The sequence below is a fragment of the Bos javanicus genome, chromosome 4 (genome assembly GCF_032452875.1).
Source record: "Bos javanicus breed banteng chromosome 4, ARS-OSU_banteng_1.0, whole genome shotgun sequence".
Classification (NCBI taxonomy): domain Eukaryota; kingdom Metazoa; phylum Chordata; class Mammalia; order Artiodactyla; family Bovidae; genus Bos; species Bos javanicus.
This window is the reverse complement of record NC_083871.1, coordinates 44845391-44871375: the sequence shown is the minus strand read 5'-3', so window position 1 is coordinate 44871375 and position 25985 is coordinate 44845391. Positions and strand designations below refer to the sequence as shown.

At 39.0% G+C, this 25985-nt stretch overlaps 1 protein-coding gene across 1 annotated transcript in view; it reads left to right on the top strand.

The window, feature by feature from the left end:
• The window catches only part of FBXL13 (F-box and leucine rich repeat protein 13), a 218177-nt gene that overhangs the window by 51965 nt on the left and 140227 nt on the right, over window positions 1-25985 (top strand). The window contains exons 8-9 of the mRNA XM_061413891.1: window positions 20135-20230; window positions 22938-23070. Coding sequence (XP_061269875.1) covers window positions 20135-20230; window positions 22938-23070 — 229 coding nt within the window. The remainder of the gene's footprint in view (window positions 1-20134; window positions 20231-22937; window positions 23071-25985) is intronic.

Here is a 25985-nt window from a genome sequence, read left to right as displayed (position 1 = left end):
TTTCTTTCTATTAATTTATTTCCTTGTGTCTATAAATGTATGCAACTCATTCCTATTCTATAAAACATTTCTCAACCCTCCTTTCTTGAGCTAATATATTTTTCTCCTTGTAAGAGTTGTCAAATATCTTGATTTTACCTCCCACCTACCTACAGAGACACTCAAAAACTGCTTTTAAAATGGTCTGTACTTGGGTGTTCCAAAGGGACAAGCCAATTCATCATTTCCAAAGTAGAACTTATCATTTCCCTCCCCCAACCCTCTATTTCTCATGTATCCTGTTTCTAAATGAACAGCAGCATCACTGACTCCAGTAATCTAGCTAGGATCTGCGAATTATGATATACTTCCCTCCTTTATTCCCCACTACATATGCTGTCCTTCTTTTCTTTTATTAATACATTTTCTTTTTTTTTAAATTTATTTAGTTTTGGCTGTGCTGTGTCTTCACTGTGACGTAAGGGCTTTCTCTAATTGCATTGAGTGCGGGCTACTCTAGTTGTGATATGTGGGCTTCTCATTGCAGTGGCTTCTCTCTTGGTAGAGCATGGGCTCTAGAGGGCTTGGGCTTCAGTAGTTGTGGCACAAAGGCTTAGTTGCCCCAGGGCACGTGGGATCTTCCTGGACCAGGGATCAAACCCATGTCTCCTGCATTGGCAGGTGAATTCTTAACCACTGGACCACCAGCAAAGTCCCTACCTTTCCATTTTAACATGTAATCTCTTATACTTTCTCCTCTCCATTCTCTTTGGCACTCATTACTTTCAGTGACATTATTAATATCAAAGCATTTTAGTTGGGTCTTCCAGCATCTATTCTTTTTTTTTTTTTTCCCAGCACTTATTCTTGACCTTAACCTTCCAACTCATTTTTCATTTGTCCATCAGAGCTGTCTTTCTAAAGTCACATTTATTCACGTCACTTTCCTGCTTAAAAATCTCTCCTTGACTTCCCACTGGCTCTAACATTGCCCACAAAGCCCTTCCTGATCTAGCCCGTCACCATCTTTCAGCTTCATCCTCCACCATTTCTCTGTAGGAATCTTCAGCTGTAGCCATACTGCATTACTGTCTATTACCCAAGTACAGGACGCTCTCTGCAGCCACTATGCCTTCTCTGTATAGGGCCCCTTCTTTTCTTTGACTGGCTCACTCCTGTTATGCACAGCTCAGATGTCATCTTTTCCAGAAAGGCTACATTTCCAGAAAGGATTCTCTTCTCTCCTTTAGTCTTGGTTAGTTACCCTTCATATGTGTTCCCTGAGGGCTTCAGGTCAGTTTGCTCTATGCCACCATTTGCAGCCAGTAAAGTCAATCTCAATCATGAATTGTAATCCTAATTCCCCCTGGGTCCTGCTCCTTGGTTGTACAAATTTTAGAGCCCAAGTACCCAAGAAGAACACTGCACTTGAGCCCACACTGGCCACCACACCCATGCTTCCTAAGTTGACTCAGTCCTTTGAAGGCAGGAGGCGCCACAGTTTCCGAAACAAGCTTGGGCACAGGGGCTTTTACCATCGTGCTCAAGGCAGGCTATTCAGTGGTCAGTTGCTGTGGCCTTCAGAGGGCTCCCACCAGGGGGCCTGTCACCTTGTCTGCATGGGAATGTAGCACAGATGTCTGTCATAAGCTCCCATTCTTTCCCTAAGTGGTGAAATCAGGAATTGAGATAGGGTATGTCTGAATCTAAGTCTTGTATTTCCCCCTACTACATCAGAATGCCTATCCTTGAACTTGTATTGAACAAAAATGCTGAGGTCTTCTTTATCTGAACTGCTGGCCAGCAGTTTTACTTTATGTCACTGCTATTCTCAATCTCAACACAGTGGTTCCTGTTATTTCTGTTCAATTTCATCTTGTTGATTTTGGTACTGGTTCCAATATTCAGTGAGTTAGCTATGTCGTACAGCCTGTGGAATTCACTGCTTTGATAAACATGATACTTACAGTCTTATCCATGGTGAAAAAATGTTGAACACAAATCCTGTCTACTCTCCCTTCTGGGGCACATATGCTGCCCTGAGCTGTGACATGCCTCTCTGCCTTTGTTTGTGTGTGTTTGTGATCATGGTTATGTCCCCTGCCAGCTAAGTGTTCTGGCTTTGTTTTTTAAAATCAGTTCTCTATCCATATTTTCTCCTGGAGGTGAATTATATGCCAGTAGGGCACTCAACCAGAAGCATGACTGCCAGGGTGGTGCTAGCTCTAGGTGGACTGAGGGGAAGACTGTCCCATAGTTGCTTGTGGTAGAGAATAGTCTTCAGAGGATTTGCCCAAAAGCCACAACTAGGCCGGGTGTTGAGCATGGAAGAATTCCTTCCTGATGAGAGTCCTGTAGGTGTGTACAGCACATGGATCAGGGTTTGGGAGCTGTCAACATGTGACGATCATGGTGACAGGCAAGTGATCAGGGACAGATGGCCAGGCTGACACTGAGGGTCTATATACAGAGCTAAAGGACAAGCACAAGCAATGGGAGACCCCAATCCGGTTGAGGGTTGCCAGAGTTAGCAAGTAAAAATATAGAATGCCCAGCTAAATTTAAAATTCAAGTAAAGTTTGCTTTTCCTTTTTAGTATAATTTTGTCCTATGCAATATGTGGCACATACTTGTACTAAAAGTCTATTAGCTGTTGATGTAAAATTCAAATTTAATTGGGCATCCTGTATCTTATTTGTCAAGCCTAATCCAGATAGAACTGGAAAGTAATGTGGAGTTAGGTCCCTCCAACTTTAAAATAGGATAACAATGGACACGTAACAGGAGTCTGCTAAGAACTGACATGAAATGCCCAGCACAGAGGAAGTCCACAATAAATTTGCCCTTTCCACTTCCACACAACCTTTCCTTTCTTACTGAAAGTATAGCATTAAAAAATTCGATTAGGTTGTTATCATAAATATCATATAAGCCCTAAGAATGAACAAACTCTTTGAGGGAGAGAAACTTTAAAAATCTGCTGGTGCCAACGGGTGAGTACTGGGAAATACTCATAATTTAAGAAAAGGCAAGGAAGCCAACTGGGGACTGTTATGGTTAATTTTATGTGTCAACTTGAATGGCCCATGAATCCCCAGATATTTGGCTAATCATTAGTTCTGGGTGTGTTCTGTGAGGATGTTTCTGGATGAGATTAACTTTTGAATTAGTGCACTGAGTAAAGCAGAAGGCCCTCTCCAGCATGGGTGGATATCATCCAAGCCACTGAAGGCCTGGGTAGAATAAAAGGGTAAGCAAGGAAGAATTCTCTCTGTACTTCACTGCCTTTGAGCTAAGACATCTGTCTCCTGCCTTCTGACTCGGATTGGCACTGGAACTTACACCACTGCCTTTCCTGGTTCTCAGACCCTGGACTCACGCCGGAACTACCCTCACTGGCTCTCTTGGATCTCCAGCTTATTAGCTGCAGATCTTGGACTTCTCAGCCTCTGTAATTGTGGGAGCAAATTCCTTAGTGTGTGTGTATATGTTTGTGTATCCTACTGTTTCTTTAGACTAATAGAAAAATGGAGAGAGCAGAGAACCAGGGGTGGAGAGTCAGGGAAAAACCAGGATAATGTGGCATCTTGGAAGCATGAGAATAGAGAATTTCCATTCAAAAGCCTAGTGTTTATGACTTTCTTTCTCTCTGTGCTTAACTGTTTCATAATATTTTACTTTGTTTTGATCTGAATTTCCCAAACTTATTTGGCCACATAATTATTTTTCCTATGAAATATATATTTTAAATATTTTAAGTGACACATAAAAATATTGGCCTATATTTCCCTGGGACCCAATTCTTGAATGTTAGACTCTAACCATCATAGTTCAGACCCATATGAAACTTATTATATCCAAAACAGCTTTTTGATTTATAATGGCATTTGGAAATTGTAGTAGAATGTTTTTTAGGATACTGTCTTCTAGAGAGCATATGTCTCCTTTGAGAATAAATTTAAATTAGGGAGAAACAGAAGAAGATACATAGAAATAGAAATGCATAGAAGTAGAAGAAGAAGAAAGATACAAAGTGAAAAACTTAAACATTAAATTCTTATTTTTCTTAAGATTCTATATACATGAGAAGACACTCATAAAGTTTTCAGAATATCTACCATTTTATACATCAGAAATACTGTATTAAAAACAAAAACAAGCCAAAGCAGTCTGGAGGAAGAAGAATGGAGATGGAGGAATCAACCTTCCTGACTTTAGACTATACTACAAACAATATCATACAGGCACAAAAACAGAAATACAGACCAATGGAACAAGATAGAAAGCCCAGAGGTAAACCAAGGCACTGTGTGCACCCTATCTTTGACAAAGGAGGGAAGAATATAAAATGGGAAAAAGATAGTCTCTTCAGTAAGTGGTACTGGGAAAACTGGACAGCTATCTGTAAAAGAATGAAATTAGAACACTTCCTAATACCATACACAAAGATAAACTCAAAATGGATTAAAGCCCTAAATATAAGACCATAAACTATGAAACTCTTACAGGAAAACATAGGCAGAACACTCTGATATAAATCATAGCAAGATCCTCTATGATACACCTCTAGAGTAATGGAAATAAAAACAAAAATAAAAATAAACAGTTGGGAGCTAATTAAGTTTAAAAGTTTTTGCACAGCAAAGGAAACTATAAACAAGGTGAAAAGACAATCCTCAGAATAGGAGAAAATAATAGCAAATGGAACAGCTGACAAAGGATTAATCTCCAAAATATACAAGCAGCTCATGTAATTCTACACCAGAAAAACAAACAACACAATAAAAAAGTGGGAAGAAAGAGCTAAACTGACATTTCTCCCAAGAAGACATACAGATGACCAATAAACACATGAAAATATGCTCAACATTGCTTATTATTCAGTTCAGTTCAGTTCAGTCACCCAGTCATGTCCAACTCTTTGCAACCCCATGGACTGCGGCACGCCAGGCCTCCCTGTCCATCACCAGCTCCTGGAGTTTACCCAAACTCATGTCCATTGAGTCAGTGATGCCATCCAACCATCTGATTCTCTGTCACCCCCTTCTCCTCATGCCTTCAATCTTTCCCAGCATCAGGGTCTTTTCAAACGAGTCAGCTCTTTGCATCAGGTGGCCAAAGTATTGGAATTTCAGCTTCAACATCAGTTCTTCCAATGAACACTCAAGACTGATCTCCTTTAGGATGGACTGGTTGGATCTCCTTGCAGTCCAAGGGACTCTCAAGAGTCTTCTCCAACATCACAGTTCAAAAGGATCAATTCTTTGGTGCTCAGCTTTCTTTATAATCCAACTCTCACATCCATACATGACTACTGGAAAAACCATAGCTTTGACAAGATGGACCTTTGTTGCAAAGTAATATCCCTGCTTTTTAATAAGCTGTCTATGTTGGTCACAACTTTCCTACCAAGGAGAAAGCATCTTTTAATTTCATGGCTGCAGTCACAATCTGCAGTGATTTTGGAACCCCCCAAAATAAAGTCTGCCACTGTTTCCACTGTTTGCTCATTATTAGAGAAATGCAAATCAAAAATATAAAGAAGCATCATCTCACACTGGTCAGAATGGCCATCACCAAAAAATCTGCAAGCAATAAATGCTGGAGAGAGTATGGAGAAAACAGAAACCTCTTGTACTGTTGGTGGGAACGTAAATTGATACAGCCACTATGGAAGACCATATGGAGATTCCTTAAAAAACTAGGAATAAAACTACCATAAGACTCAACTATCCCACTACTGGGCATACACCCTGAGAAAACCATAATTGAAAAAGATACATGTACCCCAGTGTTCATTGCAGTGCTATTTACAATAGCTGGGACATATAAGCAACCTAGATGTCCATCAACAGATGAATGGATAAAGAAGCTATAAAGAAGTACATATATACAATGGAATATTACTCTGCCATATAAAGGAACACATTTGAGTCAGTGCTATTGAGGTGGATGAACCTAGAACCTATTATACAGAGTGAAGTCAGAAAGAGAAAAATAAATATTGTATGTTAAAGCATATGGAATCTATATGGATGGTACTGATGAAACCATCCATATAGATTCCATATGGAAACAGATAGCCAGTGGGAATTTGCAGTATGACTCAGGGAACTCAAACCAGCGCTCTGTGACAACATAGAGGGGTGGGATGGGGTAGGAGGGAAGTAGGAGGGAGAGTCAAGAGGGAGGGGACATATGTATACCTATGGCTGATACATGTTGATGTATGGTAGAAACCAATACAATATCGTAAAGCAATTATCCTTCAATTAGAAAAAACACAAAATAACTTCTCTAGAATGTTCTACTTTGGGTAAGCAGAACAAGATAGTTCCTAAGAACAGTCCAGGTATTGAAATAATATTTGATTTTTTTTTAAGATTAAGTATCAGTAGAACATGGAAGCAGATTAACTGTTTTATTCTTGGGAGTTCTATTTCTAACAGGATATAAATTTTCCACTATGTGTTTGGAGGTGACAGTGTTGTTATATTTTTTGACATTCAGTGTTGTGCTAAAAGGAAAGGTTAGTTTAAACAATGAACAGAAAACTCTTGACCTTATGCTGATAAAATTTTCATTTTGATTTTGGATGAGGAGAATGGCTTTATTAAACATCTGCAGTTTACTTTCGAACAATTTTTTTTTATTCAAGTAAATGGGTGTTTGCCGAATTTTGATACAAATGTCTCTTAGGAAAATTTATGAGCAAAATTATGAAAGACATTACATACTGTCAAGAAACTTATGATTAGAAAATGTCCAGTAACTATGAGCCTTTGGAAAAATGTTCAAAATAGAGTTTATATGGTGAGGATTAAATTTTATGCTGAGAAGTGTTTTGTGACTCATTCTATTCTTGGCTGGGTGGCAGTCAGGTGAGAACAATCTATCATTCTAGACTGGGGAAAAGTTTCTGTGGAAATTGTGTAAGGAAATGAGTCTTAAGTGTAGAAAATCAGAGTTATGAATCTGAGATCTGGATAATTGTGTGTTATAGATTGAATGTTTGTGCCTCCACCAAATTCATGTGCTAAAGAATGAACTCCCGGTGAGATGATATGTATCTTGGGGAGATAATTAAGTGTAGATGAGGTCATGTGGGTAGAGTCCCCATAATAGCATTATTGCCCTGAGAAAAAGAGGAAGAAAAACCAGAGCTTCCTCTCTGCCATGTAGGACACAGCAAGAAGGCAGCTGCCTACAAGCCAGGAAAAGAGCCCTTACCAAGGACCAAACCTGCCAGTGCTTTGATCTTGGACTTCCCAATCTCCAGAAATGTGACTCAGTCTATGGTATTTTGTTACAGTACCCTGAGCTGACTGAGGTACTGTATAACCTACAGCATGTAATCTGGTCTCTCCCATCTTCAGTTTCCTGATTTGTATAATGGGAGTAAAGTTGATGTGATCTATAAGTGAACATGCCTACCAATACTAAATGTGACTAAACCAATACTAAACAATCCCACTGGTACACAATCAATGGTGGAATGGACCCAAGACATTTACTCTGACATTTAAAAACACTTATGTCCAATGATGACCTGAGTTACTAGTCAATCTTTAAATACATTCACATTCTAACAATTTTATTTTTAATCTCTGGGAATTGTGAAAACTGGCCCTTTTGAGGCAAAGCAGTGTTGCCAAAAAATATCTTTGGGGAATTTTCATTTCTTGTCCCTAAATTTGGCTCTATTTGTTCTGATGACACGAGTATTTCAGGATACAGGTTGCCCTTAGGACAGGGGTGACAAAAAAAAAAACAAACAGGGTTAAGAATTTGGCTGGGCCCATCATGGGAGAGATGGGGATGGGGATGATCTACAGCAAGGGTGGCCAAGTGTGGCCTAAGGGACAAAACTGCCCCCCACCATCTTTTCTTGTATGAACTTCTAACTAAGAATAGTTTTCACATTTTCAAATGTAAAAAAAAAAGACAATGTATCTCTTGGTGAGTTGAAGACATCTCTTCTTTTCACAAAGTCAAAATATATACTTTTTTGCCCCTTTTTAGAAAATGTTTGTTGATGCATGATCTAGCAATAACTTAGAAATACTACAGTTTAGTGAATAAGACCCAGGAAATCAAATAAGTGGTAAAAGCATCCTGGAGCTAAAGGCATTTACTCCCTACTTTGATGATCTATCGCACAGTGGACTGGCAAGATGCTGCTGCTCAACAGTCAATCCCTCTGCTCTTCCTTGATGACAGAAGCCTGATTTGGTTCAAGAGTCCACTCTCCTTGAGCATCAGGGGAGGATTTTCCCACTCCTAGCCTCATCTCTTTATCTACTTGTGTACTGAAAACCATGATTTCCCATTAATACTCAATTCTAATCTAACAGCACAGAGTTCATTCTAGTTTTCTTCCTTTCCACACTCACAACTATACCTTCTCCTAGAGGGAGAAACCCGGATCCCAATTTTCTAGGCTTTTAACTTACTCAGTCTATCCACCTCTTCCCCGTATGTACCAATCTCTAATTGTCATAGCCATGTTTCCTGTGCAAGTACCACCCTCCTTACACTCCTCTGGTTCTGATACTCCACACAGGCCAGTCCCTCATCTCATGAATGGATGTGATTCTCACATCACTGAGTTCCATCTCCACCCTACCCTTCAGTATGACCACCTGAACTTTTTTCCCCTAGGATCCCACTCCTTGACTAGACCCCTTTCCTATGCACTTGGGCTCTAAGCCCTGTGCTAGGCCAGCCTCATGCTGCTGGTGCCTCACCTCCCACACCATGCCCTCCTCTTCCAGTCCCTACCTCTCAGCCCTGTCTCATCTGGGGTGCCCACCTCTCTCACCAAATTTCCAATGCTCCAATGCCTTTCACAGGCACGTTTTTCTCATTCCTGCTTTTCATTTTTTTTTTTTTGTATAAACCTCGAGAAATACATATATCTCAACCTGATAGTCATCCTTCTTCAGTTTTACCAAGCAACTTGAACATGTAGTCCTTGCAGAATGACTTGGCCAGTGTATACATAATAGCATTTTGATTCCGTATATATGCATTAGAATACAGTATTTATCTTTCTGTTTCTGACTCACTTCACTCTGTATTATAGGTTCTAGGTTCATCCACCTCATTAGAACTGACTCAAATGCATTCTTTTTTATGGCTGAATAATATTCCATTGTGTATATGTACCACAACTTCTTTATCCATTTATCTGTCAATGGACATCTAGGTTGCCTCCACGTTCTAGCTATTGTAAATAGTGCTGCAATGAACAATGGGGTACATGTGTCTCTTTCAATTTTGGTTTCCTCAGGGTATATGCCTAGGAGTGGGATTGCTGGGTCATATAGTGATTTTATTCCTAGTTTTTTAAGGAATCTCCATACTGTCTTCCATGGTGGCTGTATCAATTTACATTCCCACCAACAGTGCAAGAGTGTTTCCTTTTCTCCACACTCTCTCCAGCATTTATTGTTTGTAGACTTCTTGATGAGGGCCATTCTGACCAGTGTGAGGTGATAGCTCATTGTAGTTTTGATTTGCATAATAATGAGCGACGTTAAGCATCTTTTCATGTGTTTGTTAACCATCTGTATGTCTTTGGAGAAATGTCTGTTTAGGTTTTCTACCCACTTTTTGATTGGGTTATTTGTTTTTCTGGTATTGAGTTGTATGAGCTGCTTGTACATTTTGGAAACTAATCCTTGGTCAGTTGTTTCATTTGCTATTATTTTCTCCCATTCTGAGTGTTTGTCTTTTCACCTTGCTTATAGTTTTCTTTGCTATGAAAAGCTTTTAAGTTTAATCAGGTCCCACTTGTTCACTTTAGTTTTTATTTCCATTACTCTAGGAGGTGGGTCATAGAGGATCTTGCTTTGATTTATGTCATCGAGTGTTCTGCCTGTGTTTTCCGCTAAGAGTTTTATAGCTTCTGGTCTTACGTTTAGGTCTTTCATCCATTTTGAGTTTATCTTTGTGTGTGGTGTTAGAAAGTGTTCTAACTTCATTCTTTTACATGTAGCTGTCCAGTTTTCCCAGCACCATTTATTGAAGAGGCTGTCTTTGCCCCATTTTATATTCTTGCTAGGACCATTGGCATTTTGACTGAGATTGTATTGAATTTGTAGAGCACTTTGGGTGGTACTAACATCTTAAGTACTTTTCTTGTTAGTATTATCAATTCCTTGGATATTTGATAAAATACTCTTTGAATCTGCAGGGGGTGTGTGTGTGTGTGTGTGTGTGTGTTTCTGTGTGTGTTTCTTCATAGGCAGATTTCAAATTCTGGTTAAATTTCTTTTATTGTTATTGTTATTTAGGTCTTAAATGTCTTTCAATAATGCTTTATTGCTTGCACTGTACTAGTCTTTCACCTTAGTTACATTTGTTCCTAGATATTTTTGTCAAAAATGAGGTTTATAACATAAAGTATTTTAGGCATGCACACAAAAAATATAATGAATGTAATCACCAATCAGCTTAAGAAATAAGATTTAACAAATACAATTAAAGCCTCTCTGACTGTATTTTTTTTTCCCTCCCTCAGATGTAACTGGTTTCTTAAATTTAATGTTGATCATTTCCTTACATATCCTTCCCTGATAGCTCAGTTGGTAAAGAATCTGTCTGCAGTGCAGGAGACCCTGGTTCAATTCCTGGGTCAGGAAGATCCACTGGAGGAGGGATGGGCTATACACTCCAATATTCTCGGGCTTCCCTTGTGGCTCAGCTGGTAAAGAATCCGGCTGCAATGCGGGAGACCTGAGGTCGATCCCTGAGTTGGGAAGAAACCCTGCAGAAGGGAAAGGCTACCCACTCCACTATTCTGGCCTGGAGAATTCTAGGGCTGTATAGTCCGTGGGGTTGTAAAGAGTCAGATATGACTGAGCGACTTTCACTTTCTTTTCTTTTTTTCCACTTCTTTTAAAAAAATTAATTTATTTATTTTAATTGGAGGCTAATTACTTCACAATATTGTGGTGGTTTTTGCCGTATATTGACATGAATCAGCCATGGGTGTACACGTATCCCCAAGTCTGGAACCCCCCTCCATCCTCCTCCCTCCCTCCTCATTCCATCCCTCTGGATGGTCCAGGGCACCAGCTTTGAGTGCCCTGCTTCATGCATCAAACTTGGATTGGTCATATATTTCACATCTGGTAATATACATATTTCAATGCTATTCTCTCAAATCATCTCACACTTGCCATCTCTCACAGAGTCCAAAAGTCTGTTCTTTAGATCTGTGTCTCTTTTGCTGTCTCATATATAGGGCCATCGTTACCATCTTTCATATACATGCGTTGTAAATTTAATATACAGGCACTGATATACTGTATTGGGGTTTTTCTTTCTGACTTACTTCTCTCTGTATAACAGGCTCCAGTTTCATCCACTTCATTAGAACTGATTAAAATGCATTCTTTTTAATGGCTGAGTAATACTCCATTGTGTATATGTACCACAGCTTTCTTATCCATTCATCTGCTAATGGACATCTAGGTTGCTTCCATGTGCTAGCTATTGTAAACAGTGCTGCAATGAACATTGGGGTACACGTGTCTCCTTCAATTCTGGTTTCCTCGGTGTATATGCCCAGTAGTGGGATTGCTAGGCTGTATGGCAGTTCTATTTCCAGTTTTTTAAGGAATCTCCACACTGTTCTCCAAAGTGGCTGTACTAGATTGCATTCCCACCAATAGTGTAAGAGGGTTCCCTTTTCTCTGCACCCTCTCCAGCATTTATTGTTTGTAGACATTTTGATAGCAGCCATTCTGACTGGTGTGAGATGGTACCTCATTGTGGTTTTGATTTGCATTTCTCTGATAATAAGTGATGTTGAGCATCTTTTCATATGTTTGTTAGCTATCTGTATGTCTTCTTTGGAGAAATGTCTGTTTAGTTCTTTGGCCCATTTTTTGATTGGGTCACTTATTTTTCTGGAATTGAGCTGCATGAGCTGCTTGTGTATTTTTGAGATTAATTCTTTGTCAGTTGCTTCATTTGCTATTATTTTCTCCCATTTTTAAGGCTGTATTTTCACCTTGCTGATAGTTTCTTTAGTTGTGCAAAAGCATTTAAGTTTAATTAGGTCCCATTTGTTTATTTTTTATTTAATTTCCATTACTCTGGGAGGTGTGTCATAGAGGATCTTGCTGTGATTTACATCAGAGGGAGTTCTGCCTATGTGTTCCTCTAGGAGTTTTATAGTTTCTGGTCTTACATTTAGATCTTTAATCCATTTTGAGTTTATTTTTGTGTATGGTGTTAGAAAGTGTTCTAGTTGCATTCTTTTGCAAGTGGTTGACCAGTTTTCCCAGCACCACTTGTTAAAAAGATCATCTTTTCTCCATTGTATATTTTTGCCTCCTTTGTCAAAGATAAGGTGTTTATAGGTATGTGGATTTATCTCTGGGCTTTCTATTTTGTTCCATTGATCTAGATATCTGTCTTTGTGCCAGTACCATATTGTCTTGATGACTGTAGCTTTGTAGTATAGTCTGAAGTCAGGCAGGTTGATTCCTCCAGTTACATTCTTCTTTCTCAAGATTGCTTTGGCTATTCAAGGTTTTTTGCATTTCTATACAAACTGTGAACTTATTTGTTCTCAGTTCAGTCTCTCAGTCATGTCCGACTCTTTGCAACCCCATGAATCGCAGCACACCAGGCCTCCCTATCCATCGCCAACTCCTGGAGTTCACCCAGACTCAAGTCCATCGAGTCAGTGATGCAATCCAGCCATCTCATCCTCTGTCATCCCCTTCTTCTCCTGCCCCCAATCCCTCCCAGCATCAGAGACTTTTTCAATGAGTCAACGCTTCACATGAGGTGGCCAAAGTACTGGAGCTTCAGCTTTAGCATCATTCCTTCCAAAGAAATCCCAGGGCTGATCTCCTTCAGAATGGACTGGTTGGATCTCCTTGCAGTCCAAGGGACTCAAGAGTCTTCTCCAACACCACAGTTCAAAAGCATCAATTCTTCGGCGCTCAGCTTTCTTCACAGTCCAACTCTCACATCCATACATGACCACAGGAAAAACCATAGCCTTGACTAGACGAACCTTTGTTGGCAAAGTAATGTCTCTGCTTTTGAATATGCTATCTAGGTTGGTCATAACTTTCCTTCCAAGGAGTAAGCATCTTTTAATTTCATGGCTGCAGTCACCATCTGCACTGATTTTGGAGCCCCCAAAATAAAGTCTGACACTGTTTCCCCTGTTTCCCCATCTATTTCCCATGAAGTGATGGGACCAGATGCCATGATCTTCGTTTTCTGAATGTTGAGCTTTAAGCCAACTTTTTCACTCTCCACTTTCACTTTCATCAAGAGGCTTTTGAGTTCCTCTTCACTTTCTGCCATAAGGGTGGTGTCATCTGCATATCTGAGGTTACTGATATTTCTCCCAGCAATCTTGATTCCAGCTTGTGTTTCTTCCAGCCCAGCTTTTCTCATGATGTACTCTGCATATAAGTTAAATAAGCAGGGTGAGAATATACAGCCTTGACGAACTCCTTTTCCTATTTGGAACCAGTCTGTTGTTCCATGTCCAGTTCTAACTGTTGCTTCCTGACTTGCATATAGGTTTCTCAAGAGGCAGGTCAAGTGGTCTGGTATTCCCATCACTTTCAGAATTTTCCATAGTTTATTGTGACCCACACAGTCAAAGGCTTTGGCATAGTCAATAAAGCAAAAATAGATGTTTTTCTGGAACTCTCTTGCTTTTTCCATGATCCAGTGGATGTTTTCAATTTGATCTCTGGTTCCTCTGCCTTTTCTAAAGCCAGCTTGAACATCTGGATGTTCACAGTTCACATATTGCTGAAGCCTGGCTTGGAGAATTTTGAGCATTACTTTACTAGCGTGTGAGATGAATGCAATTGTGCGGTAGTTTGAGCATTCTTTGGCATTGCCTTTCTTTGGGATTGGAATGAAAACTGACCTTTCCAGTCCTGTGGCCACTGCTGAGTTTTCCAAATTTGCTGGCATATTGAGTGCAGCCCTTTCACAGCATCATCTTTCAGGATTTGAAATAGCTCAACTGGAATTCCATCACCTCCACTAGCTTTGTTTGTAGTGCTGCTTTCTAAGGCCCACTTGACTTCACGTTCCAGGATGTCTGGCTCTAGGTCAGTGATCACACCGTCGTGATTATCTTGGTCATGAAGATCTTTTTTGTATAGTTCTTCTGTGTATTCTTGCCACCTCTTCTTAATATCTTCTGCTTCTGTTAGGTCCATATCATTTCTGTCCTTTATCGAGCCCATCTTTGCATGAAATGTTCCCTTGGTATCTCTAATTTTCTTAAAGAGATCTCTAGTCTTTCCCATTCTGTTGTTTTCCTCTATTTCTTTGCATTGATCGCTGAGGAAGGCTTTCTTATCTCTTCTGGCTATTCTTTGGAACTCTGCATTCAGATGCTTGTATCTTTCCTTTTCCCCTTTGCTTTTCGCTTCTCTTCTTTTCACAGCTATTTGTAAGGCCTCCCCAGACAGCCATTTTGCTTTTTTGCATTTCTTTTCCATGGGGATGGTCTTGATTCCTGTCTCCTGTACAATGTCACGTACCTCAGTCCATAGTTGGTCAGACACTGTATCTATCAGATCTAGGCCCTTAAATCTATTTCTCACTTCCACTGTATGTATAATCATAAGGGATTTTATTTAGGTCATACCTGTATGGTCTAGTGGTTTTCCCTACTTTCTTCAATTTCAGTCTGAATTTGGCAATAAGGAGTTCATGATCTGAGCCACAGTCAGCTCCTGGTCTTGTTTTTGCTGACTGTATAGAGCTTCTCCATCTTTGGCTGCAAAGAATATAATCAATCTGATTTCAGTTTTGACCATCTGGTGATGTCCATGTGTAGAGTCTTCTCTTGTGTTGTTGGAAGAGGGTGTTTGCTATGAGCAGTGCATTTTCTTGGCAAAACTCTATTAGCCTTTGTCCTGCTTCATTCCATATTCCAAGGCCAAATTTGCCTGTTACTTCAGGTGATTCTTGACTTCCTACTTTTGCATTCCAGTCCCCTATAATGAAAAGGGCATCTTTTTTGGGTGTTAGTTCTAAAAGGTCTTGTAGGTCTTCATAGAACCGTTCAACTTCAGCTTCTTCAATGTTATGGTTGGGGCATAGACTTGGATTACTGTGATATTGAATAGTTTGCCTTGAAAACGAACAGAGATCATTCTGTCGTTTTTGACATTGCATCCAAGTACTGCGTTTAGGACTTTTTGTTGTTCATGATGGCTACTCCATTTCTTCTGAGGGATTCCTGCCCGCAGTAGTAGATATAATGGTCATCTGAGTTAAATTCACCCATTCCAGTCCATTTTAGTTCTCTGATTCCTAGAATGTCGACATTCACTCTTGCCATCTCTTGTTTGACCACTTCCAATTTGCCTTGATTCATGGCCCTGACATTCCAGGTTCCTATGCAGTATTGCTCTTACAGCATCAGACCTTGCTTCTACACCAGTCACATCCACAGCTAGGTATTGTTTTTGCTTTGGCTCCATCCCTTCATTCTTTCTGGAGTTATTTCTCCACTGATCTCCAGTAGCATATTGGGCACCTACTGACCTGGGGAGTTCCTCTTTCAGTATCCTATCATTTTGCCTTTTCATACTGTTCATGGGGTTCTCAAGGCAAGAATACTGAAGTGGTTTGCCATTTCCTTCTCCAGTGGACCACATTCTGTCAGATCTCTCCACCATGACCTGCCCATCTTGGGTTGCCCCACGGGCATGGCTTAGTTTCATTGAGTTAGACAAGGCTGTGGTCCTAGTGTGATTAGATTGACTAGTTTTCTGTGAGTATGGTTTCAGTATGTCTGCCCTCTGATGCCCTCTTGCAACACCTACCGTCTTATTTGGGTTTCTCTTACCTTGGGCGTTGGGTATCTCTTCACGGCTACTCCAGCAAAGCGCAGCAGCTGCTCCTTACCTTGGACGAGGGGTGTCTCCTCACCGCCTCCCTTCCTGACCTTCAACGTGGGATAGCTCCTCTAGGCCCTCCTGTGCCCACGCAGCCAAGGCTCCTTGGACGTGGGGTTGGTCCTCCCGGCCGCCGCCCCTGGCCTCAGGTGTGGGGTTGCTCCTCCCAGCCGTGGCACCTGGCCTTGGGCGTAGGGGCGTGGGGTAGCTCCTCCCGGCTGCTGCCCTTGACCTCGGACACGAGGTAGCTCCTCTCCCGTTCCTGCACCGTCACAGCCTGGCACTCTTGGCTGCTGCCTCTGACCTCGGATGTGGGGTAACTCCTTCTGGCCGCGGCCCTTTGGGAATCGGGTCCTCCCAGCTTCTGCCCCTGACCTCCAACGTGGGGTAGCTCTTCTTGGCCGTGCTTAGTGCTCTGGTCGTCGCAGCCGCCTGCGTCTGGGAAAAATACCATTGGTAGCTTGATAGGGATTGCATTGTATCTATAGATTGCATTGGGTAGTATACTCACTTTCACTATATTGATTCTTCTGACCCATGAACACGGTATATTTCTCCATCTATTTGTGTCATCTTTGATTTCTTTCATCAGTGTTTTATAGTTTTCTATATATACGTCTTTTGTTTTTTTAGGTAAATTATTCCTAAGTATTTTATTCTTTTCGTCACAATGGTGAATGGGATTGTTTCCTTAATTTCTCTGTTTTCTCATTGTTAGTGTATAGGAATGCAAGGTTTTTCTGTGTATTAATTTTATATCCTGACACTTTACTATATTTATTAATTAGCTCTAGTAATTTCCTGGTGGTGTCTTTAGGGTTTTCTATGTAGAGGATCATGTCATCTGCAAACGGTGAGAGTTTTACGTCTTTTCCAATCTGGATTCCTTTTATTTCTTTTTCTTTTCTGATTGCTGTGACTAAAACTTCCAAAACTATGTTGAATAGTAGTGGTGAGAGTGGGCACCCTTGTCGTGTTCCTGACTTTAGGGGAAATTCACTTTCACCTTCATTTCCTTACATAGTATGATAGACAGAATAATAATTGCTCCCCCACCCCACCCCTGTACCCCACCAAATCCTCAGAACCTATGAATACAAGGCAAGAGTCTTAGCAGATGTGAGTAAGTTAAAGAATTTGAGATGGTGAGATTATCCTTGCTTATCTGGGTGGATCCAATGTAGTAACAACGTTCTTATAAATGAAAGAGGGAGTTAGTTAATGAAAGTTGTTCAGTCGTGTCAGACTCTTTGTGACCCCATGGACTATATAGTCCATGGAATTCTCCAGGCCAGAATATTGGAATGGTAGCCTTTCCCTTCTGCAGGGGATCTTCCCAACCCAGGTCTCCTGCATTGCAGGTGGATTCTTTACCAGTTGAGCCACAAGGGAAGCCCAGGAATACTAGAGTGGGTAGCCTATCCCTTCTCCAGCAGATATTCCCAACCCAGGTATTGAACTGGGATCTCTTGCATTGCAGGCAGATTCTTTACCAACTGACCTATCAGGGAGGCAGGCTTAAATACATTTCTCCAAGGGCCAGATAAAAATCAGTATCTCTTTATTTTTATGACATAGAGATGTTTCCAAGGTCCTGGGACCCATATCTCCTTGAATGTAAATTAGTAAGGATCTTCCTGACATTTTGGGAGCTTGACCTAGGAAAGTAGGCTGGATTATACCCATTTGACGTTCTTGGGGAGAAAATAAAATTTTTATCATCCTTTTGGATAAGAGAATTAACTAAACAGATAGCTACAGATCTAATCTCTGTAGTTCACATAAAAGTAAAGTGTTTATAGAGGAAGTAAAGATAAAATATTACCTTTATTTATTTTTTAAAACATTACCTTTATGTCATACAGATTTCTGTGTCTCTGGAGACTAGAGTTTTTTGCAGGAGCACTGAGGAATCCAGGAAAGATTATTTCCTCAGAATGATTTATCAACAATTGAGAGTTCTGATATAACCTTTCATCATGATTGTGGATTTGTCAATTTCTCCTTGTATCCTTGTGGCTTTTCAGATGCTTACACATTTAGAATTGTTATGTATCTTTAGTAGATTGTTAGAATTACTTTAATTATAATGTAGTGACCTTCTTTATCAGATAAACTTTAAAAATCCACCTAAAGTACAATGCTGAACAAGATGAACACAACTGAAAGGAGATTTTTGATAGCTGTGTTAATATAAGAAGGGAAAACTTAAAAGCAAAAACATTATTAGGGATAATCTTTGTCTTCCCACCGGTCCTGCTGCTGCTGCTGCTAAATCACTCCAGCCGTGTCCGACTCTGTGCGACCCCATGGACAGGAGCCCACCAGGCTCCTCTGTCCCTGGGATTCTCCAGGCAAGAATACTGGAGTGGGTTGCCATTTCCTTCTCCAAGGCATGCATGCATGCTAAGTCACTTCAGTCACGTCCGACTCTGTACGATCCCATGGGCAGCAGCCTACCAGGTTCCTCTGTCCACGGAATTCTCTAGGCAAGAATACTGGAGTTGGTTGCCATTTCCTTCTCCATTCCCACCAGTGAATTTTGTTAAATTTATTATTACTAGATTTACTTAGATTCAGTTTTTCATTTCATTTTATACTATTTGTTTTTTTTATGTGCTTCCTTGTTTTGTCCTTTCCTGACTTAATTTGTTGAATTTAAAAAGCTATTCCCATCCCCCATTTTTATATTTTAGAAGATACCCATTCTATTTCTTCTATTTCAATGGTTTCACTTAAATATTTTTAACGTGCACATTTACCTTAATAAAGCTTAAAGTAAATGAATATCTAAACTTTCTTCCTGAATAATTACCAAAATTTAGAACATTTTAACTCTGATTACTCTCTCCAGTCTTAGAATATTAGTATTTTCTAGTGGTTTTGTCCCTTGCTTTTTGTACCCCCCACATTAGTCATCATCATTATATGCTTTTATAAGGTTATTGGGTTTACTCCTATCCTTATTAGTTTGTTTGCCCCTCATTACTGTTTCATCTCACTCCTTTCTTCTTACATAAACATCATTCACAAGTTCTTTTGTGATGGGTCCACTGGAGGCAAACTCTCTCAATCTTTGTCATAGGGTGTCTACTTACTACTCATCCTTGAGTTGTGATTTACTTACATGTGGTATCTGAGATTGATAAGTATTTTCTGCTGACTTTGGCTTTCTGAGACTAAGTGACATTCTTTTGCAGATAATCTGTCTCTGGTTGCACTTAAGGTTTTCCTTTGCTTATGGCCTTTTGTAATTTCACTACAAAGCCATGGAATAAGTATCCTGTTTGGGATTTCTTGTGCTTCTTAAATCTGAGAATTGTTGCTTTTCATCATTCTAAAGCATTTTTATTTATAATATTTTTGAGTTTTGCCTTGATTTCCATTTGCTCTCTTCCTTTCTTCTGGAAATTCTATAAGGGTCTGTATAGAATATTGTATAATGTTATCTATAACCTTTTTATGTTATATAATGTACTCTTAACTTCCTTCATATTTTTCATCTCTTTCTACCTCTGTGCCTTACCTGTGTAATTTTATCTTACATAATCTTACAGTTTGCTATTTCTTGCATCAGCTGGGTTTCTTCTGCTATGTAACTCATAGTTTGGAGAAAGGGTGTAAACATTTAGCTATAATATGAATAAGGTCTGAGAACCTAAAGTGATACATGGTGACTATGGCTGATAACACTGTGTTGTAAAATTGAAATTTGCTAACAGAATAGAACTTAAATGTTCTCATAAAAATGAATTAATTAAAATAAAGATAAATATGTGAGTGTTGGATGTGTTTAACTAGATGGAGGAATCCTTTCACAATGTATACATATATCAACTCACTACAACATACATTTTAAGTATATTCCCAGGAATCCTGTAACTTTAAAAAGAACCCAGTTCATTTCAGCAAGTGATTATTGAATGCCTTCATTTAGGGAAATCATTCACTTTCTAGCAGGATGCTACTTTCATTCAGAAAATAAAATAAAGCTACCTATCTTCTTCACCATCCTTCTGCAACTATCAGTTTGATCACACTATATCAAAGGCATCATCAGATAAGTTCTAGAACTCTAGATGAAATTTCTATCTTTAGATAAAATGCAAGCACATAAACCCCAATATATGGATTGCATTATCCTTGTTAACACACACACACATACACACACACAAATGGAAAATGCAAGAGTTAGATAAAAATTCACATGTTTTTCAAAATTGTGTATTATTTTTCTTTGTGTTTAGATTTTCTCCTACCTCAGTTTAAGAGATTTGGTAATATGTGGTCAAGTGAATCGCTCCTGGTTGTTGATGACACAAATGGGCTCATTGTGGAATGGTGTAAGTAGACACTACCTGAAGTATGTCTTTATTCTAGTTCTTAAAGGAGAACAGACTGATATAGGCCACCTTATAGCAGTAATGGGGACCCCCTTCTTCCCTGCTCCACAACATGGGATCACAAAAAGGAGGTACACTTGTTTCACTTTCGTCCAGGCACAGCCTGAAGGAAAAGAGAAAAAATGGTATTTGAAGAGATTTGATAGAAGTATTTTCTAATTTAAATAGTAGAAATAAATCGAATATTATTTTTTGGATTGAAATAAAGCTCTATTATATCTGAGTTAGGTTTAACATTGCCTTACTCAAGGAGCTCCAGAGATAGACTAAGCAAAATGCAAGAAAGGTGCTTATTGTAGAGTCTGGCATGTGGGCAGCACTCAATAAATATTAGCTACTGTTCTTAGTTTAAAACACACACACACACACACACACACACAACAAAGCAGCACAAAATATGGAGTAAAAGGGAAGAAAAAAAAACTACTGAGCCTGAAATCAGGCTAAAATAGACAACATGTAAACAAAGCTTGTTTGATACTTCTTGGTGTGTTTGCATGCATGTAGACATATATATATATATATTGGAGAAGGCGATGGCACCCCACTCCAGTACTCTTGCCTGGAAAATCCCGTGGACGGAGGAGCCTGGTGGGCTGCAGTCCATGGGGTCGCTAAGAGTCGGACACGACTGAGCGACTTCACTTTCACTTTTCACTTTCATGCATTGGAGAAGGAAATGGCAACCCACTCCAGTATTCTTGCCCGGAGGATCCCAGGGACGGCAGAGCCTGGTGGGCTGCTGTCTATAGGATCACACAGAGTCGGACACGACTGAAGCGACTTAGCAGCAGCAGCAGCAGCAGACATATATATACTCAGGCATTTTCTAATGTGGACTCCTAGGCTCATGCCTCTTGTATTACTCTTGTCATTGCACTATATTTGTACTATTCCCATAAAGTAGAACATGCTTTATTTTTCATTCCAAAGAAACATTGGGTGGTACATCTTAGCCAATGATAAAAATAAGCATGTATTATCCTTGATGACCTTTCTTTTCTTTTTCTTGGATGACTGCTTTAATCTTAATAACTGTGATCATTTATGCCATCAACAAATGTTGGAGTGGCAACATTTTCCTTGTTGCCTATGTCCAGTCAATAGCTGACTTTACCACCCCTCCTTAATTGTTACTGATTGGAGGGCTAATGGTATCTTGTGCTCAGACTGACCTATGAATAGGTGATTGGGGTCATTCTGCAGAAACTTTGACAAAGAACCCAAGAGGAGTTGGCAAGGTACAAGGAATCTAGCTCCATAATCCACACAGCATCTTTACCTCCCATCAGAGCACCATTCCATTCTTGACCATAGTGTTCTACTCTTACCTTATGCAGCAAAAACATGTGCTCTTAATTAAAACCTCTTAGCTACCAAATTTAGTATTCTTGTCTTAGATGTAATTTTTAGTTGAAGGCAGGGATTCTTAAACTTTAGAATGCATCAGAATCATCGGAAGGGATTGTTAGATTGCTGGTTGCCACCCCCAGGGTTTCTGACTCAGTACTTCTGAGGAAGGGCTTGAGAATTTGCATTTCCAATGAGTTCTTGGGTGATGCTGATGTTGCTTGTCCCTGGACCACAGTAAGAACCACTGATTTAAAATAATAAATCTCTTACTTATGTGACAGATTAGGGGGTGTCACTTTTTCCTTTGGAAAACCCGTAAAGAAGAAATAAACTGAATCCAAATGGTCTTGGAAAGAAGGAATATGTACCATATTAAATCAGGACAAATCTTACAGAAGACTGGCAGAAAAAGCTAGCACTCCTGCCCAGAGACCTCACTGGGTAAAGATGGAGAAAATATGAGCACATGGAAGCGAAGAGCAAAGCCAGAGTAGGAAGCTAGTTTATGCTCAGCAAATTTCTCTTTCCACAATTATCTGTTGCCCTTCATTTGCAATTATTTCTGTCTTTATTTGTGGGTGCTCAAGTGTGACACAACTGTAATAAACATTTTAGCATGAAGAATAACTTTGTTCAGAAAGCAATAAGAAATAGGATGTTCAGTACACTTAACCTTTTAGCTGAAAGGTAGTATTAGCACTATGTTATTGTTATCAAATATACTTCAATAAAAAAAATACGATGTTGTTGTTCATCCACCAGCCCTGGCCATCCAGAGGTTACAGAAAATTCTGTGCCTTTCAGTTTTATACACTGCACTCAGATCATCTTTCCTTATCTCTAGAACTACCCCCACAAACTTAAGAGTTATGGAAAAGCCATTATAATCCACAGAGTATATTGTCTTTCCATAGTCAAGCACTCAATGTATAGTTTGTTCTCATGAACAAAGAAGCAGGCACACATTAGTGATGAATGAAGAAGGGTCCATTAACCTTGAAGTAGGGGGAAGCCTTGGGGCTCACCTGGAATGATGGGGGTGAGCATCCAGGCACTCCACAACAATTGACTCTTGTTGGGAGGTGGATGTGAGATCCCTGCCTTCTCAGCTGTCAACCTGGACTGGACATATGGAATCTGTAATTAAACCTGGGAATGATCACAAAACCCCTAACAAACAGAAAAGAGTGATGAGATAAAGAAATTTTAGTTCTTTGATGCTTTAAAAATATTTTAAAATTTCACATGCCAAAGATCTTTCTCATTTCTTAACATTTTTGTTTATCCTTTTTAGATTGATTTTTCTGCAGTAAAAAATATAATCACAGATAAATATATAGTGTCTATTTTGCAAAGGTGGCGTCTAAATGTGCTGCGGTTGAATTTTCGTGGTTGTGTTCTCCGATTGAAAACTTTGAGATCTGTCAGTAAGTATGTTTGTTAACTGTTTGTCTTGCTTCCATGTATTTTAAAATGGAAACTTCAGTTACAGTCTTAGGCCATGAGAATGCCTATTAAAACTATTTAAAAGTCCCATAATACAGTCAGCTCTTTCCAGATTGTATGCCCTGAGATCTGGTCCTTTGGTCATTCTTATTGATTTTTTGTTTAGCATTTGTGTATCTATATATCATCAATTTATCCACAATATAAGGACATATTCTCACTAAAGAAATAATAATAGACAGTAGAGGAAAAAATCTGCTTTCATCTCTCTCAAACCCATTCACCCAGTGGTACTCAACACTATCACTTTTTCTGTTTTTCTAAAATACATTTAAGTATGTATGATTAAAAATACACACTTTTAATTTTTAACGTTAAAGGGATAATATTGTTTTATATTTTCTTTTATATCCTGAAAATCTTTTCATGTCAGTACATATAGAACTACTAAATTATTTTTAAGTACTTAAAATCATTTCCCTGGTTTTATGGAATACCATACTATGGCTATACCATAGTTATTTAACTTTCTTTGTACTGATGGACACTAAGATTATTTCCAAGTTTTCTAACTTGCTTTGTAAACTTTGTGTTTAACTGTCTTAGTTCAGGCTGCTATAATAAAGTTCTGTTTTGGCTGGGTGGCTTATAAACAGAAACTTATTTCTCATAGTTCTAAAGCCTGGAAGTCTAAGACCAGGGTGCCTAGTCTTGGTTGGGGTCTAGTGAGGGCCTTTTTCTGGTTGTTGACTTGTGTATTCTTCCTGTATCCACATATGGTAGAGAGCAGGAGAGAGCTCTCTGGAATCCCCTGTATAAGGGCATTAATCCTATTTATGAGAATTCCATCTTAATTATGTCCCAAAGGCCCAACCTCCTAATAGAATTACATTGGGGGTGAGGATTCCAACATATGAATTCTGGGGGACAAACATTCAGCCCATTGCATTAAAACATATGTCCTTTGAGGTACATTTCTAAGTTTCCATATATATAGTTCTGGAAATGAGAGAAAAATAGATTTCAAAATATCAATATGAATGATATAGATATTAATGGGTGAAAGCAAGTTGTAGAATAATATATATATAATCTAATACCATTTGTATACAAGTTTTCAATGTGTAAAATAATTCTATATACTTCATATTTTGAAATAATTTCAATATTAAATATTTAAGGTCACTTGTGTACACACACACACACACAGACAGCAAAATATAAACAGCATGCATGTGAATGAAAAACTCCAAGTGCAAGATAGTGGTTACCTCTGAGATGGAGAGAGTTGAATGAAATGGGGAAGAGGTTCACAAGGGCTTTCAACAGTTATCTGAATTTTTTTAATTGAAAAAAGAAAAATACAAAATGGAGTTATTCTGATTGGTTATTGCTGGTGCTGCAGAAAGTGATGGTTTTACATATAATGTCATTTTATCTGATCATATATTAAACTGCCTTCCTAGTTTTAATAGTTTGTCAGTTGATTCTTTTGGTATTCTAGGTAGACTATCATATCACCTGGAAATATTTCCATTCATTCCTATTCTTATATCTTCTACTTCTTTTTCTGGTAGCAAGGATATGCAGCTATCTTGTCTTGTTCTTTAATCCTTTTCTCATATTTTTAATGAGAATGGTGTTAATATTACTATATATTCTAATTTCTGGGACACATCCTTTACAAAGACATAATGCTGTTCCATCTTTTACAGCAGCCATCTTCTGAATGTTCTTCATTCAATCTGGTAATGTTTGCATTTGGATTTTTAGGAACTATTAATTTCTGACCCACCAAGACCATCCTTGTTGTTTTCCAAGGACATGATAGATTAGAAAAATTTGTTTCTGGTAATTGTCTGCCATCTTAAACCAGTTTATTACTTTTTCTTCTTTTGTTCTCTTTTCTTTGTGATTTGGTGACTATCTTCAGTGTTTGCTTGGATTTATTTCCTCTTTTTGTGTGTGTGTACACCTGTTTTACATTTTTGTTTTGTGGTTATTATGAAGTTTATGTAGAGAAGTCTTTATACATATTTGATTATTTTAAGTTGCTATTCTTTTAAGTTTGAATGCATTTTTACTCCCCTTCAAGTTTACTGTTTTTGACCTCACTGTTCATACCTTTTTGTTTTGTGTATCTCTTAACTACTTATTGTTGATATAGATGATTTTACTACTTTTGTCTTTTAACCTTCCTACTAGTTTTATAAGCGGTTGATATTCTACCTTTACTGCCTTTGATACCTGCCTTTACCAATGATGTTTTTTCCTTTTGTAATTTTCATATTTCTAGTTGTGGCCTTTTCTTTTTGACTTAGTGAAGTCCCTTTAACATTTCTTGTAAATCCGGTTACTTTTAGCTCTTGCTCCTCTTTAAAACTCTTGGTCTTTTCTTTGAATCAGAGTGGTAGCCTTGTGGAGTATTGTTTTTCCCTTTATCATTTAAATAATATCATGCTACTCCCTTCTGGTATGCAGAGTTTCTGCTGAAAAGTCAGCTGATATCAGTTCCCTTGTTGCTTTTCCCTAGCTGCTTTTAAGATTTTCTTTTGAAATTTTTGCTATTTTAATTATAGTGTGTCTTGGTATGGACCTCTGAGTTCATCTTGTTTGGGACTCTTGGTCCTTTCTGGACCTGAATATTTGTTTCTTTTCCCAGGTTAGGGAAGTTTTCAGCTATCATGTCTTCCAGTTTTTTGCCCTTTCCTCTCTTCTTCTTATAATGCAAATGCTAGTACACGCAGGTGTGCTAAGTTGCTTCAGTCATGACTGACTGTGCAACGCTATGGACAGCAGCCTGACCGGCTCCTCTGTCCATGGATTCTCCAGGCAAGAATACTGGAGAATACTGGAGTGGGTTGCTGTGCCTCCTCCAGGGGATCTCCCCAACCCA